Source organism: Wasmannia auropunctata, unplaced genomic scaffold, assembly GCF_000956235.1.
Source record: "Wasmannia auropunctata unplaced genomic scaffold, wasmannia.A_1.0 LD335988.1, whole genome shotgun sequence".
NCBI lineage: Eukaryota > Metazoa > Arthropoda > Insecta > Hymenoptera > Formicidae > Wasmannia > Wasmannia auropunctata.
The window spans coordinates 284,578-301,936 of NW_012026902.1; the positions used below are offsets into that span (position 1 = coordinate 284,578).

The 17,359-nt window shown below is 33.9% G+C and overlaps 1 protein-coding gene across 1 annotated transcript in view; it reads right to left on the bottom strand.

Annotated features, from left to right (window-relative positions):
- Positions 1–5,207: 5,207 nt before the first annotated feature.
- Positions 5,208–17,359, bottom strand: part of LOC105454177 (protein sickie-like) — a 69,281-nt gene continuing 57,129 nt past the window's right edge. Inside the window, exon 5 of the mRNA XM_011696607.1 lies at positions 5,208–5,381. Coding sequence (XP_011694909.1) covers positions 5,208–5,381 — 174 coding nt within the window. The remainder of the gene's footprint in view (positions 5,382–17,359) is intronic.

Below are 17,359 nucleotides of genomic sequence, written 5' to 3' on the forward strand. Positions count from 1 at the left end.
CTGTTTTATAATATAATTAAATTAAGTTTTAATTTTAATTATGTTTCAATGATTAATCGATGATTTATTTATATTATGTTAAACTTAAATACAAAAATTTCATTTATCTTACATTAATTATTTGTTTTCTCTTTCAACCATAGTCGTAGAAATATTTTATATTGATTCCAAATTAATCTTTTTTTATTAACTCTCGATTAAGTGAAAACGATTAAGTTGAAATCGAGACTTCCTCGCAGTTCAATCTTTTCGCGTCAAACACGTCCAAATAAATATCGTATCACGAGAGCGTTTTCCTCTCACGTTCAAACATAATCCATAAATGTATCGTCAACTTCCATCCTCTTCTCTTTCTGTAATACCACTTCTACGAACGCGATCACTATCGATTCTTCGCGAGACCTGAAGACCGACACTTCATCGCGTTTCGCGCATGATCGAACGGATCCATCGATCTTGCTGCATTCAAAAGACTCGCGAAACGAAACGATAGGATGACCCGGGGAAAGAAGAGAGGAAGTCCGAGAAACTGTTCGACTCTTGAAAACGTCATCCGACTTGAGCGACGACGCCTCATGGCGACCATGGACGACCACCACACTCCGCCGCGATGGTCATGGTGGTATGGCCATGGTGTGTAGGCATCGTTGATGGCCCGTTTCGAACTGAACCGCCGCGAAAGGCCCGGCAAGAGAAGAGAGAGCCATTCCCGTTCCCATAGCACGTGGTGCTTTTCTCTCTCTTTCTCTCTCTCCTTGCCATTTTCCCCCTTCGCTGGTATCTCGCGACCCTTGGTCCCCCTCTTCCATCATTGGCATCCCTCTCGCTCTCCCGTTCACCTTCTGGCCCCCTTCGGCTTCCCCATGCAGATGCACTCTTCTCCCCTCCGTCATTCGTTCTCTCTCACCATTCTGTCATGCTTTACCTTGTTATTTGTCTCTCTTGCACCTTTCTGACGTCTAGTTGGACGTCTAGCCCCCCTCCCCCCTCTCGTCTCGTCTCGTCTCGCTTCTCTCTCTCTCTCTCTCTCTCTCTCTCTCTCTCGCTCTCGCTCTCCCTATGGTACTCCGATGCTGCTGTGCTTCTTTGTCTGAATACAGCCTTCTCGCGCCCTCCTATATCCCACCTTGTCATCCTGTCTCTTTCTTTCCTTCGAGTACACCCTCGCAGGATCGATCCTTGTTTTTCGTTAGCTTCTCTCTCTATTTCTCTCACAATCTCATTCCATCTCCGTTTCTCTCTCGGTTTCTCCCTCGCTCGTTTTAACTCTCGCAGCCTCTCTGTAGCCCGCTCTCGTCGATCCTCCGTCTTTCTCACAGTACACAACCAGCCAATGGTGAATTCAGTCTTCCCTGGGAGCCGACCAATGCCAGTGGCACGCTCGACGGATTTTTAAACCATTTTTATGCTAATGCCCCGCGCCCGTAGTGCACGTGCACGCATGAGCGTGTGTCAGGGATGTATTGTGCGTACACTCTAACGAGATATGCGTATGCGTGTGTGAGAATTTTTTTTGTCAGCCTTGACCCTCGACCGTCTTTACCTTTGCTTGTTCCCAACTTCCCATATATTTTTATCTCGAGAGTTTTTAAGCACAAAAATTAAATTTGGGTATTTTTAAAAATTTATTAAATTGTATAAAAAATAGTTATTTAAAAGAATTTATACAACTTTGATTCAATAAAAAGCCATTTATAATCTTATAACAATAAATAATTGCAAACAGAAAAGAAAATCTTTTAACGGAAATATCAAGAATGTAAACCGACAAGGAGGCTTTATTCTCCATTCAATTTCGGATAATTTCTTCGCTCTAATAAATTATAATAAATTTTTACAGACATGGATATTTTACTTATTGAATTTAATAAAAATTCGAATTATTTATGCAATTAATGTATAAACAAAACTCTAAAAATAAAATAAAAATTCTAAATATACAACAAAAAAAATCCCTATTTATTTCTTTTGATAAAAAAATCACACCAAGTTTGCTAAGATGTTTTTGTTCAACAAGTTTAGAATACATATTTTGAAGGTCCGAATATATGTTCCGCGGTCTTGAGAATGGTCCATAACGCGCCCACGCGGGGGACTAGGTATATACTCGAAGCATAATGGAGCATTGTTAATATGTTAATGCATCGCGTGGGGAGGAAAGGGGGCTGCCTGAAGGCCTCGGCATCGCGTTTCTCTCGTCCGAAGAATCGTTACGCGCTCCATTAGATCTAAGCCCCAATGCCCCTTTTGCTCGAGAGAGATTTCTCTCAGCGTTTCCGTTATCTAGACTCTCGCAGCCCAAAGAATTTTCTAATCCAAACGCAAACATCCCTTAATCGATCTTTATGGTCTAGAATATCTAAAATCCAATTTAAAATATTATTATCTAAAAAATTATATATAATATTTTTTTCTAAAATATGAGATCCAAGTTAATATCTAATCATATAAACAAATTTACAATAATCATGGTGAAAAAATTTTTCTTAAGTTTATTAAAGAATAGACAATTAATTCATAACTTTAATTATTAATTAACTCGTTAACGAATTTTTAATTCTAATTTGTAATTGTCTATTGTATTGAAAAATTATAGATAATTCTTTACTGAAATTAGAATTAATTATACAAATCGTTCTAAAAAGAGATAAAAGAAAAAGTTGTAAATGAAAAGATCTAAACTTTGCCTGCAAATAAATCTAGCTCCAATTCAGTACTATTAATTTTTCCATAATAATATACCAAGAAAATAATTATATATATATATATATAATTAATTGTTAAACAAATTTTAAACAATGAGGAAATGATAAATTAAAAATAGTAAAAAACTTAAGAAAAGAATGCAATCATAAATTTGGGCGGATTTTAGTTGTAATGCGAAACGTTACTGAAATTATTCAAGTTACAATTTCAGGACGGAATTACTCATCTAAGCAATTCGTCGTCCAGTCCAAGAAGGTACCGCGATTTAAAAATATCGACCTTGACAGTTAGGGCAGTTAACACGTGCGGCATCCCCGCGCGTGCAGTCGCGTGCACGCGCGATTAATAAGAACGTGAAGTCAGTCACCCCTAAAATAGCTTTTAAGAGATATGCCCTCTTTTTCATCCTACTTATCTCCGCATTTCATCTTTAGTTCATTGCTACGAAAAAATAATATTTATTAATTTTTATATTTATTAATTTTTTACTATATTTTGTAACTTTATGCAACATTTTATTTATTCGATTTTGATACTTTAATTTAATTACTTTATACTCTATATAGGAAATTAAATTTATCTGTTCTAAAAAGAATTTTTAAGCGCTAAAACAAATATCGTTTCTTTTTCCTCCCTCTTTCTCTTACTCGTGCGTTTCCATCTTTCTCTTTTGTGGGTTGCTGCAATTAACTGCAGAATAATTAAAATATTTGAAGTTGCCTCGCTCTTGGTCGGTGAAACGCATTTTCTGCGTGCCAAAACATTGATATAACTGTATGCATTTTACTCGACGTCGATAACGCGAGGAAGCGGACGAGAAAGAGCTAAAGAGAGAGAAAGAGAGAGAATGCCGGTTGATTAACGCAGACGTTAATGAACGCTGCTGCCCAGCCACCGTTCCACAGGACGTTGGTATCGATTCGACTGTGCGGCAGAAAACAAAGCTCTCGACATAGATCTCGGGTCACGACAAAATACAAACGCCACGTCAAACCAAGCTTGTATCAAATCATGCAAAAATAAAAAAAAAGAAAACAATGTTTCCTTATAAAATAATTTAATTTTCGAGGATGGAAATAAATACAAAAAATTTAATTTGAAAAAAAAAAGAGTGAATGAAATCAAATAAATAAAAGATACGCAATTTAAATACGCAACGAATAATTAAGGAATTCATAAAATATATAGTCTATAATGTTAATTGTAATTATATTATATAGATATAAATATAAAATTAAGAAGTATTTTTTTAAATTAAAAATAATTTCCGAAATATCTGCTAAATGTTTTTGATAATTAATCATGATTTGTCAAAATATTGGAAATAGTAATTACTGTATGAATTAGTAAAACTTTTAAGTTTTCATTAATTTTTAATTCATATACCTCTTAATTAATGTGTCATTTAACGGCGCATCGTAATCTGATTTATCCAATTTTTTCGAGCTATTATATATAACTACTCGTTTGCGACAAAAAACCTTTATAAGTAATGACAAATCTCGAGTCTGTAAGTTAGATTTAATTGTCAGATTGCGCTTACAACCTCTCTTCCGGCTTTTTACGTTATTAAAACATCACCTCTCATTTATAATACATATAATGTATCCTCGAAGACTCGTAAAAGTTGATCGATTAATGATTATTATATGAAGGATCAATCGAGTCAACGCGGCGTTTAAATTAATTCAATAGATTTCTTTACGTCTACCAGTCATTGATAAATATAGTGCATAAATGATATTTAGCTTACGAATAATGAATTGATTATTGGTAATATTTTGATTATTATAATTGATAAAATTACTGCTCCAAATTATTAAAACGTGATAGGTAAGTACCATCGACTACTATAACAGATTTTCTGTATCTACAGGAAGTCACCATGGATTCGTATCGCTATTTTACCGACGTTAGGCTGTACAGTAAACTGATGGTCGATTTCTGAAAGCCATGCGGTTTATGCGGAGTCGATATGGTCTAAAGTTACCCATTAACGGTATAGCAAAGAAGATTGAAAATTTCAAATAATATACAAAATAAATTTCAAGATGACCATTAAGAAAAAACCATTAAGGAAAAAAATCTAAAATATATAATATACTTAAAAGATCTTAAATGTTAGAAATTTTAAGAATTCTTAAAAATTTTGCAATTTAAAAAAGTTTTATAATTTAAATATAGCAAAAATCAAAATTCAAATATATAAATTACAAAAATTAATCGAATTCAATAATTTCAATTTTAAAATAAAATATTTAAGTCTCAAAAGTTTGTTTGTCTGTAATATAAATATTTATAGTTTTAAAAATAATCCAAAATGTTTTTAAATTTTCAAGCACTCTGTATATTCAAGAAACTAAAATTTCAAAATTCTTCTTTTCATGATTCTAAAGATTCCAGAATCTATTTTCAAAATAAAGCTTCTCAAAATTATACATGCTTTTTATCATTATGAAAATGCCTTCATCATTATAATCAATAATTTTGAAAAGACTGGTTTACCTGGGCATATCCTGTAGCTGCTTGGCTCGCTGTTTGTAACGTGACAGAGCGAAGAGCAAAGCCAGTACCGGCCACAGGGTTGATCCCGCCGCCAATTCACCCGGGTTCACAGCACCTACATCCGCTCCCAAAGCCCGCAGTGCTCCCACGCACAAACTCACGTTTTCAACCTGTACAACACAGAAGCAATGCTTCGTTATTGATCGTTTTTTAGTTTTATAAAATGCGATATTTTTACTGCTTTGTTTGCAAAACTTAATATATTTCTTATTCTTAATAATTAAATACATTTTTAATTTTCGCAAACTATTTTCAAAATTAATTTCCAAATTATCTATTAAGTTGATTTCCAGTGTTATGATTCGATCGTAAAAATATAATATGTTATATTTTTATTTTTTAAGTAATCACTAAGGTCCAGTTCTAATAATTTCTCTATCAATTTATTGAAGTCAATACAACTAAGAGAAGATCTGGATATACAACTATCGAACTTCTGGACATCAAGAATCAGGATTTTAAGATCGGGTATCGAATAGTGGTATAGATAACATTCGTTACAGTGAAGAGGAGCGGAAGAAGTAAGGCGGAAGAGTATAGGATGTCCTCGAAAGAGACGCATACAGCCCTTGCTAGCATTCCACACAGTACACCACACGATACATATAACGCGAGAGTGAAACGTGACCATTGCGATCGTGGCTACCTTGCACACACGTGCCCACCAACCTCTCGTTTCCATTGTTTCTGATCCCGGCTTTTGCCCAGAAAACGAGCCGTGCCAAGGCACTACAGGGTAGCACGAGAGAGAGAGAGAGAGAGAGAGAGAGAGAGAGAGAGAGAGAAAGAGCTGGTGACTCACCTGGTCACGGACGGAAACGTAGGTATCACCCCATTAATGTAGTCGGAAAGTTCATTACAAGAGAACTAGAAAGCGTTAACAAGAAGATAAGAGTAGAAGTGAATTTGATTTAGATATTAATTCGTATAAGAACTCATACTCATAGTAATAATCCATAATATTCATATTGATATATACTTATTGTGATATTTCATAAAAAATTGAAAAATAATAGAAATAATTTCGCATTAAGAAAATTAAGGTGTATAACATTTTATATGTTTATTCAGTGGAATTTAAATTTGTGGAATTTAAATTAGAATTCAGTTTGATTAAGAAATTGCATCCAAAAACATAAGCAAAAGGTAATTAATATAAAAAATTAAATTAAATATAATAGAATTAAAAATAAAGCATAAGAAATATAAAAACTCTTATAATTTATTTATAGTATATAAATATATTATAAAAGATTTTATATTTCTTATGCTTTATTTTCGAATTTTCTCTCTTTCTTAATCACTTCCTTTGCTCGACAACTTAATCGGAATGCGCCACGTCATTCCACCGGCATCATGACAAGCCTTCGTTTTTTTAAAATGATAGCGGGAACGAGAAAGAAAGCGAGAGAGACGTTAAATCGATGTTGTATTATCGAGACCTAAATCCTTATCACAATCCATTAGTCTTGAAAAAGGATATCTCCAGAAGAAGCCGCAGCGCATTTCAAAAGGCGAAGTTCACTGCGAGTAGTTTCGAGTTATCCTGATGAAATGACAGCCGTAAATGGCAACGATGCTTTTTAATGCATTCTGCTATCTCCTCCTCGCTGGATCGCCATGAAGAATCGCGAGTATGACTCGTGCTTTATGGCGGTCCAGACTCACGCATTTCTTCAATCAATTTCATCAAATTTTCAATTTGGCATTTCAAAATTTTATTCTGTCATTTCTATTTCAATTGAATATTTAAGTTAAATTTTGATACGCGCGTACGAAATACTTAATGTTACACGATTTACGATTGACAGTCAGCTATTAGGTTTATCTTATACACACATTTGAAAAATTTATTTTTGGAAATAGATTGCTTTCATATAGCTAAGTAATTATCTGTGATGACAATAAAATAAATTTCTTAGTACTAAAAATTAATTATATATATATATATATATAATTAATTTTTAAATATCAAAAGAGACATTTCTAATATATAACTGTTTAATTTAAAAAATCTATAATTTAAGAAAGAATGACGATTTGTTAAATTAAAATAAATTAACTGCTATTGCAAATATACGCTAGTATTCACGAATTACAAGTATCGGCGAGGACAATCCTCTTCGGAATACCCCTGGGGGCCCGCAAGTTTGCGGTCCCAGGGAAGAACGAAAGAAAAGAGAGAGAAAGAGAGGTCGGAGGTCCAGATATGGTGGGAGATGTCCTCTTATGGTAACGTCTTCGCTTCTGCGGTTCACGAGAAGGAAAACGAACAAGAGAAAAGGAGTCCATAGAAGGACTCTCTTTTTCTTTATACATCTTCTTTTCGATCTTTTATTCACGAATAACGAAATATTTGTTTTTTATTCCTAAGGAAACTATTATTTATACAGAAACATAAAAAATATTTTACAAATTAACAGTGTTAGTTTATAAAATGTATCTAATTCTATATCTGAAATATAACTCTATATTGCCATAAATTATTATTTTAAAAAATTATTATTAAATTATTATTTAATTTATTATAACAAGATACGACTAGAATCCTAACAATTTGTGCATTTTGTTTTCTAAATATCCAGAATTATGATTAATTAATACATTTTTCCTCTATAACTCTTTTATTAATGTTTCTTTACAAACGTTCTTTGCGGAATTAATGATCAACTACAAGAAAAACGAACGAGTGAGGAAAAGTGAATGGATTGACAAACACAATGTATATCTCATGCTATATGAAAGCAGCAAAAGTTGTATATTACGCATCTTGTGCCGCAATCCCGTAGTAACGGACAACGTGGACAGGTAAAATATTTTTAGACTGCTCGTATCTTCCGGACTTTTCCTACCTAATTATAGCTAAATAATCATCGCGCTTATCTACCATGCATAATCTTTTCATGTTGCAGACTAGGTGCATCTAGTTGTACCATGATTATGTCAAAGAGAGTTCCCAGAAGTAGCAAAAGTATAGAAATAAAAAATTATTTGTCGTGTTTTCGAATAAATATTTGATATTTTAATGAGTGAACAAGAGATTAAACAGCAACGATAAATTCCCTAAATGCCTCACAAATATAAAATATTGTTTAGTGATTTTACAATTATCTATTGAAGATAATCAATACAATAATAAATTATTATAATAATTTAATAATATAATATAATACTTAAAATATTACGCAACATAAAATTAATTTAATATGATTAGAATAAATTCAATTCGCACATACGTAATTCAGTTCGCAATTACATTGTGGTTAGTGGAATTCAGGGTAAATTTCCTGGAAGTTTCTTTGCCAAACGAGAGCGATTTAGCGTAGTGGTTCGAGAAAGAGCGAAAGGGGATTCCTGGCAAGGCTAACCTGATTTTCTAAGACACCTCTGAGAGAGAGAAGACGCGCAATGTTCGCACGACATCCCGGAAATGGAAGCGGCAGCTGGACGAACTGATGCTCGTTAAAACCTGCAATTAGCGCGATCCCCAGCTTCGAAACGGTGAAATGAATCCAGTCTTCGGTCAGCGGATCTAATTGACTCCGCTCGCTAATGGACAAACTAATTCCAGAATTGCATATGCTTGAATATGCGGAAATGTATCTTTTAAATTTATTAAGACATTTAGCTGTAGAAAGTATTCAATTATTATAAATAATATAAATTTCAATTTAAAAATTTAATTAATATAGCATAGTATTAACATTCAATTAGTAAAATCATTTATTGGTATAAAGTTAAAACGTTAATGCTAAGACTATTTCTTATACAAGCTTAAATCAAACAAACATGCATAAATTACTTCGTTTGAAAATTCGTGTGTATTTTTACTATTTTTCATTGGTCCAATTAAATAAAGTTATATAAAATGCAGACTCGACTTCGTGATGCGTTAATAGGTTGGTTTACGTTAGCGTTACGGAGGAATTTAATTAATACCGTACTGTCATCTTTTGTAGAATTTCCGAAAGCTAGGTCGACGGCCCTTTTGTCCGAGGCGAAGAAAGAAAGAGTTTGCGCGGGTTGGAAGCGTGGCGGATCAATTTCGTGATTAGTACAGATTACCGTTCGCCTTGCGGGCTTTAATTAAAACCATTGCTGAGAACGTGCTTCAATTTAGCCCGCGCTATAGTACGAATTTCTCGTCGAAGAAAATTATTTACGTTCCATCCGACATTCATTCTTGCCAAAATTATTTAAAAACCAATCGCAAAGTGATAAATAAGCAACTTTTTTTGTTAATCTAAAACAGGATTAAAAATTAAATCATCTCAATTGTTTCAAAATTAAAATCAACTGTGGGAAAGCAATAATAAAGTGATCATCGAATTCAAAATAGCATAATTAGAGTGTTTTATTCAGTTTATAAATTTTATATAGAAAAACTTGGTTCTTTTATTATCAAAGGTTCTCTATTATGTATATATAAAAAATTTAGATGTTTAAAGATATAAAATTTGAAACAAGATTTCCATGCTGTTAAAATTAGAGAATCTGAATCTTTAAAGATGTAAGATGTACAATAAAAATCTCTAAGAACCTATTATCAAGATTGGAAGATTTGAGGTTTTAAAATTCTAAAGCTTTCAGAATCTGATTACAAAATTAAAAGGTGCGTAAGTTGCAATTCCATCGAAATTCCGAGTCACCCGGTGTAATTCAGTAGGGTCCAAACAAGTCAGCTTAATGGTTACAACGACCGACAGAATTCGCGGAATGTATAACGGGAGCATGATAATCTGCGACGAAAAATGAACGGTTCGCGAACGGCTTCGAAAAGCCGAAGAATCTCGTAATAATCGTCCATGCATCCTTAGCAAATCATGCGCGTTAATTCGCGCGAAATAATCCTGAAAATGCAAGGATTAATTCAGGAATCACGATATCAAAAAAGTTTTAAAGACAAAGTTGGAGCAATTTATTTTATATTAATCACCGCGATAAAACAATTATGTTTCTTTAATATAACTTTTTCCAAGTATAAAGATTATGCGAGATTCTTGAACGATGACACATCTTCGACGTGTGAGATCCTTCTTAGACCTCGGGAATTTGTGAATTCCGCGAAATTTAGACTATAAAAATGTGTCATATTTTTATTCTGATCCTTCGACTTCAATTCAGGTACCGGAATTTTAAAACTTCTGGATTTTTAAATCTTTAGTCTCGCACTTTTATTTTTGCTGGTCACTAAAACTCAAGCTTCGATTTGTTAATATAAAAATTCCGCGAGCATTGACACCTCCAAATTAGATAATTTTGATCGTGATGATGCCTATTTCCGTGCGCGCCGCGGCAAAAAAAAAAAACAAAAACGGTATTCCAATGTGGGCCCACATAATAATCGCTCGGAGGCTCGGCGGGGCTTCTAGAACGAGTCGCGTTACCGTATCGAGCTCGCGCGCGTGTGTACGCATGCTCTCGAATCGAAGCTCACCTTGAATCTCGTTTCTCGAGCCGGCGTACGATCGGACAACGACTTGCGGTAAAAATCCGCGCGCCGATGAGAACGGCACCGCGCACAATAAGCAACGATAACGATCGCAGAAACTGCAATTCGCTGCTGCAATGCGCCGCAGTTCGCGGACTGCAACGTGTGCACACACGTGTCACCCAGCCTCACTGACCTTCGGCTTCCGACAAACTAGTTTTGCACTGTATAACTACTGTATCTCTGTTCCGTGTGAATAAATACATTATAGAAATCATAGCAAAGATTTAAAAGATGTATGCATTATATCATTCTCTTCAATTAATGAAGAACAATAAAGAATTTTCATTAAATCGAAAATTACATAATATAAATTAAAATAAAGGCAAAAAGAAGAAAGAATTATGCAGATTTTAAAAATAATTCTTTAATCTGTTTGAATTTGTATTTTAAAAATGCCTTAAACGTTTGGAAAATTGGAATCTAATTTAATTTCTCGAATACCGAGAAATTACTAGCGCTGCAACATTTATTATTTAACTTTGAACTTAGCTTTATTAAAAAATATTTGATAGAAATTATAGTATTAAAAAAAAATTAATAAAAATATTATATTCTTTTTCTTTGATATAGTGACGTAATTACCTCTCTTCAGGATTTTTCTTAAAATTCCTAATTCTTTACATTTAAGTTTATTTGCATCAACTCTCATCTATTCAACGTTACTTTGATATGCAAAAGTGCGGGACGATTGCACGAGATTCACGGAGATTGCGCGTGAAGATTCGTGACTGCATCGCACGTCTGATTCTCCATTTTCGGTACCGTTAAAAGATTCTCATGCTCATGCCCTTCTATCTCAGTCTCCTACCGCAATTTGATCGGACGTGCGTTGAAATTCGTAAGAGCGCGGATGACTCGATTTTTCAGCGAAAAACTGACTCCCCGCGGCTTACCAGAACTCGTTAAAATCAACGTACGTCTAGAATTGTAACTACATCCCAGTCGTCCAGGAAAGAAGAGACTAAATTTTATTCGTTATTCTTTCGAAATAACTTATTCTTCTGATTCATTGATAATTGTTCATCTAAATATAAAAAAAACTTTAATATTAATTTGATTTAATTTATTTATTTTTAAGTTATATGTAACAAAAATAGTTTAATTAATCGACATTGTAACATTTACAAATATATTATATACATATGTATTCTTTATTAGAAATTGTTTAGTAAATTTTTGAAAAATATTAATGGAAAAATGTGTGTGGAAAAACAGCGATAACAAAAATAAAAATTTCTTTCATTTCTAATTGCATTTGCTTTGCACAGTCAATCCAATGAACCTCAAAACGTACGTCGTTAATTTTCGTGAAATCAACTGAGCTACTACAATGATTCTCGACAAAGCTTTCGCAACTCAATATCAACAGAATCGCAATCACCGTGAAACAGCAAATTCACATACGCGAAATACCGCGAGTCGTCGATCGCACTAATTGCAATCGTGCTTGCGGCACGGTGAGTATAACAGGTGCGTAAATTTCGGATTCGAATCGCTTGAGGCGGGGAATTTACGCCTCACGAAAAGAGCAATGAATTTATAAATCATTAGATAGGTACATCAATCGCGATCGCACGTCTGTCCGTGCGCGAGCATGTACGACGCAGTTCGTTTGATGGATATCGAGAGGTTCGCGTTGCAGGGCAATGCTAGCGAACGATGCTCGACGCGCGCGGCATGCGTGTTGAATGATTTACGAGGTCAAATAGTTGAAATAGTTGTAGGAAAGCAGATAAGGAGTGTCTCTGTTGATTTCACACAGAATATGTTATCATATATGATACGTTATTGCCTCTTTCTCAATTTTTACGTAAAAATTCGCATTTTTATGTAAAAAGCTAAAAAAAATATTAATAGCTAAGAAAAATATTATTATTATTATTACGACCATTAAGATTTATATAATGATAAAATAAATAATAAAAGAAAATAGCTAAAATAATTAATGTATCAATATAAATAATAAAGATATAATATAAATTGTAATATGTATATAATAGAAATGTGCAATATAAATATATGTATATAGACTTTTTAAACCTCGTAGAAAATGTGTGAAACCTAATCATCTTTTGGTACAATTATTGCTAACATTGCTGAATTATGTACGAATGTATGTGAATGCTGTTGAGTGCAAATCAAGATAATTGTCTATTTTCCCACTTCAAGGTCGTGTCATAATAAGTACCCGCAATTTTCCGCGGCGGCGGAAGTCGGCAACGATTTACGCGAGAGATCGTCGCAACGAGACGCAGGTATGCGACCGCAGGTATCACAAAGAAAGGTACGATATATATACTGCGTATACGACATGCACAGTAGCAGTGCATATCGAAGACGACCCTGCGATTGGCCAGCGTGTACCTCGCCACTTATGCAATTTGCTTTACGTTCATTTTAAGAGGCAATTTGACATTGCCGATCTCGCGACCGTTTACCAGCGTCACCCAAGCTCGAACGAGCTCTGGACTCGTAAACGGCGATAATAATTTAATAAAACGCACCCGCGGGTCATACGAAATCATCGTTTACTTTTCATTTGCTCACACGATTTGCTTATTTCTTTTTTATAGCGTAAAATGGTTTGATTAAATTCAATTATTTGTAGATATAATGGATCGACAATAAAAAAATTCGGTGAGATAGATACGTTATGGGGATATCATAAGATATCTAAAGAAGAACTTCAGAATTCGAACACTGACCAGGTATGTGCATACGTAACTTTGAAGATAAGTAAGTTGACATCATTGCTGATCTCATTGCTTTATAATTGATAAAAATATCTTATTATTTAGACTTAAACTCCTGTAAGAAGAAGCTCTGGAAAGTTTATTACAATTAACATAATAATTCTTGCATTTATTTCATCAAATTTTCGATAAAATAAATGATAATATTTTCATTTCTTTTTTCATAATTTTATGATTAAATTGTGTTAAATTAAGCTAAAGAGTGCATTATTTATATTGTTAATAAACTATTTATCTATGCTTAATATAGTTTAATTAATCATTTAGCTATGGTTAACAGTCCTCGGTTATATTAATATAATTAATATAATTAATTACGTTTCTGAGAATTTTCATGATTAATCTCTCCTTATCTCAAAACTTTCAAGTTCTGAAATAAACATTTTCACCGGGAATGCATTCGCGCAAGCAAGCTTGGACAGAAGCAAGCTTGAAAAGAATTTGCTCGGCAGTCTAGCGAATGCGGCGAATGCAATCATTTCGGGTGTCGAGGGGTCGAACTTAGTTAAAAGGAATCCACCACAGTATGTTGTCATCGTCGTCGCCGATTAACGGTCGCTTTATTAACTGCGCGCGAGTGTCGCTGCTTCTTTGACTGACAACTCAGCCCGTTCAATTTTATGAGTTAATGAGCTCGTCGTCCAAGCTCACTCATTGCGAGCGAGCAAGTTGCAACACAGTCGACCTTCTGTGATTTCGCCGAGCCGTTATTTCGATTTCTCGTCTAGACTCGATTAACTGAATCCCAAAATATAGGATTAAAGACCGTTGTCAGCAAGCTATCTTTATAATTATATTTTTAGCGGATACAAACATCTCATCAATATTCACAAGAAATATTTGATAGATATGGTGAAAGATAATTTTTTTGTGAAATTTTTCAGAAACAATTTTTTTTGCGAAAAGCAGAACGGTTGATTGTGATATTGCTTTCGGAGTATCTCTTTACTCCTCGTCAGGACTATTAGCACTCTAACGCTGTTAATCCTTTAGTTTAGTTTAATGTGATCACAAAGCATATTGTCTGAATTGCTAAGAAGCAAAACGTTATAATATTAATGCACTCGTTAATAGTTAATCGTTATAGTTCTGCGGATTTAATTTTTTCGATTACCTCCCTTTCTTTCTTAATTTCAAATTTAATTCAGAAATATAATATAAAATATTATATGGTATAATAATGCAGTATGCACTAAAATTATTTAAAAAGTCAGAATGTTCAGCAAGTATAAAATCTTCAATTATTTTAATGTTTTATATTAATACTTAATTTTTGTTCTACAATGTTGGAAAATTCACATAGCTATATTTTTATAACAAATTAACATTTTCAATTGCTACTCTTTATATCATTAATTTTCAATTTTCTAATATGATATTCTCTAATACTATACTGTTGTAAACTTTCTTTATTCATTTAATAAATCAAATTATATATTTTCTTCACTTTGTTTTAAAAAACATACAGTGTGTTTTAAATGAGTGCTTTATTCGAAATACTAATAATGGATACATTCACTTGAAATTTCCCGCAATTGCTAGAGATCAATATTGATCGCGTCTACCGGCGACAACCGCGGCGGTTATAAACTCGAGTACTCCGCGAGTGCTCGAACGATCATTCGCGGAGATGAAAACGAGCCGAATAATCGATAATTTTTTCATTCACAGAGGACGAGTTATGAGAAGACGAGAATAAGATCACAGGAAGTAAAACGGATCACCGCACGTGCTACTCGAGCACTTATGGAACGTTAACTGAGAAAAGACGGAAAACACACGCCCATGCGGCGTATCTGGGGAATACTCGTTCTGGATTTGCTTATGTCTCAAACATGCGTAAATTAATTTTTTAAATAGATATTTGTTCCAACAGATAAGAGATTTGTCGACTACAACTAGAAGAATTAATTTTTCCACATCAAAAATTCGACGATACTTTAATATTTGTATACAGGAAGCGTTTAATTTTTAATGATCAAAAGTGTTTTTCAATGATATTATAAGTAATATAATATGTAAGGATAAAAGAAATAAAAAAATAAAATAAATATGAAAAATTAATAGTAATCAGATTGATATAAAATTGGAGAGAAAATTAAATGAATAGAAAATTCAATATTACCTAACGACAGCTTTTTCTATGTTTCCTCATCAAATATAAGTTATAAAACACGCAATGAGCAATTTGTCAATTAATTAATTAGCATCGTGATAACGGCACTACACACTGCAATAAAACTAATTGATTGATTTATTGACACGTTTCGCGTGCTTTCTGATTGCGAGAATCGATGCAGCATCCACGCTGCTGGATCACTCGTAGGACACTAAGCGATGAGAGACAGAGAGAACATACAGGGACACGAGGTCGAGGTAAGCCACACCGCAATTGGTCGAGCAGGGACCGCGTTAGCAAGCCCGCGGAGAAGGACGAAAGAGCAAGGAAGAAGGAGCAATTGGCAGGTAGTGGGAACGTGCTCCAAGTGTGGGAGCCTGGAGAACCCAGGTATCCACGTGGTTCGCAAATTGTGAGTGGGATCAGTTCATATCCATAATACCATCGATATGTTCTCAATTAATTTTTTACTAATATGGTACTCAATCAGATGACACCGTCAATGAATATCAATTTTTAAGACAAATTGTCATTGACTGGATATATCAAAATAAAAAAATTCAAAGAAAATACTTAAAATTTCAAAATTTTTGAATTTATTGGTTTAATGTTTTTCAGATTCCCGATTCTCTAAGAGATTTTTCGAGATTCAAAAATGATATAAGAACTTAAAAAAGAGAGTTTAGGTTATTTTATAGTCAACACTTTTGTATGCAAGGTTCCAAAATTTTAGAATCTAAACTATGGGCACGTGTAAAGAAACAGGAAGAGTACTGACCACTTTTGATCCGCGTATTTCCATCCAATTTACTCAGCATTGTGTATTCTGAACGTTACTATACTGGCGGGACCCGAGAGAGGCGAGGCTTTTTTTCCGCGGTCGGCTCATTCACCAAGACATCCGCGAATCGAATTACTGAATCTTTCACGAACACACCAGGCCGACAGCCGACAATGTAACAGTTTATCGACTCACGCGGGAACGTCATTAACTTTTGAAAACAGACCTGATCGCTTGTACGCTGACAAATGGCCGGAAATACCCGGAATGCGTTGCACTATTTTTAAGTCCTCATTATGCAAAAAGTCTATTACTTTCTAAAGTGTATATAATATATGATGAAAAATTCTACATTTACGCATGTAGTAAATCTAGAAGAGTTCGTTAATTAATTTAAATTTTAACTTCTAAAATAAATATAAACAAAAAAAATATATATAATGATTCAGAATGCAATTTTTGTATTGCGCAAATGCGGGGAAATAAATGATCACAACGTTGAACTGAGATTAAAAACATAAATCGTTATCTAAAGATGTAGAATGCACTGCACGTTACGTCAAGGGAAAATTGCATTCCGAGTCATATTATGAATCGTTCGTAACGTCACGTCCGTGTGGAGGATCAATAGAGATGGAGGCGGACGGTTACAAGGAATGATTCTACGTAAGACATTAATTAAAGGAAGATGCACCGGATCGAAAATTGCACATGCGAAAATTGCGTGGGTGCATTGTCGGCTTTTTTTCTATTGTATATCATGTTAATTTCACCATGAATACAAAGACGATTAATCGCGGATATTAATCAAGTAACACAACAGACGGTGTGACTGATCAAACTTTTGCGCAAGCAATCTTACGTGGGAAACTCGAGTTATCGTCAGATACTTGATGACTAATCCGGAGATAGAAAGTAAAGATCGTATTTTATAACAAAAG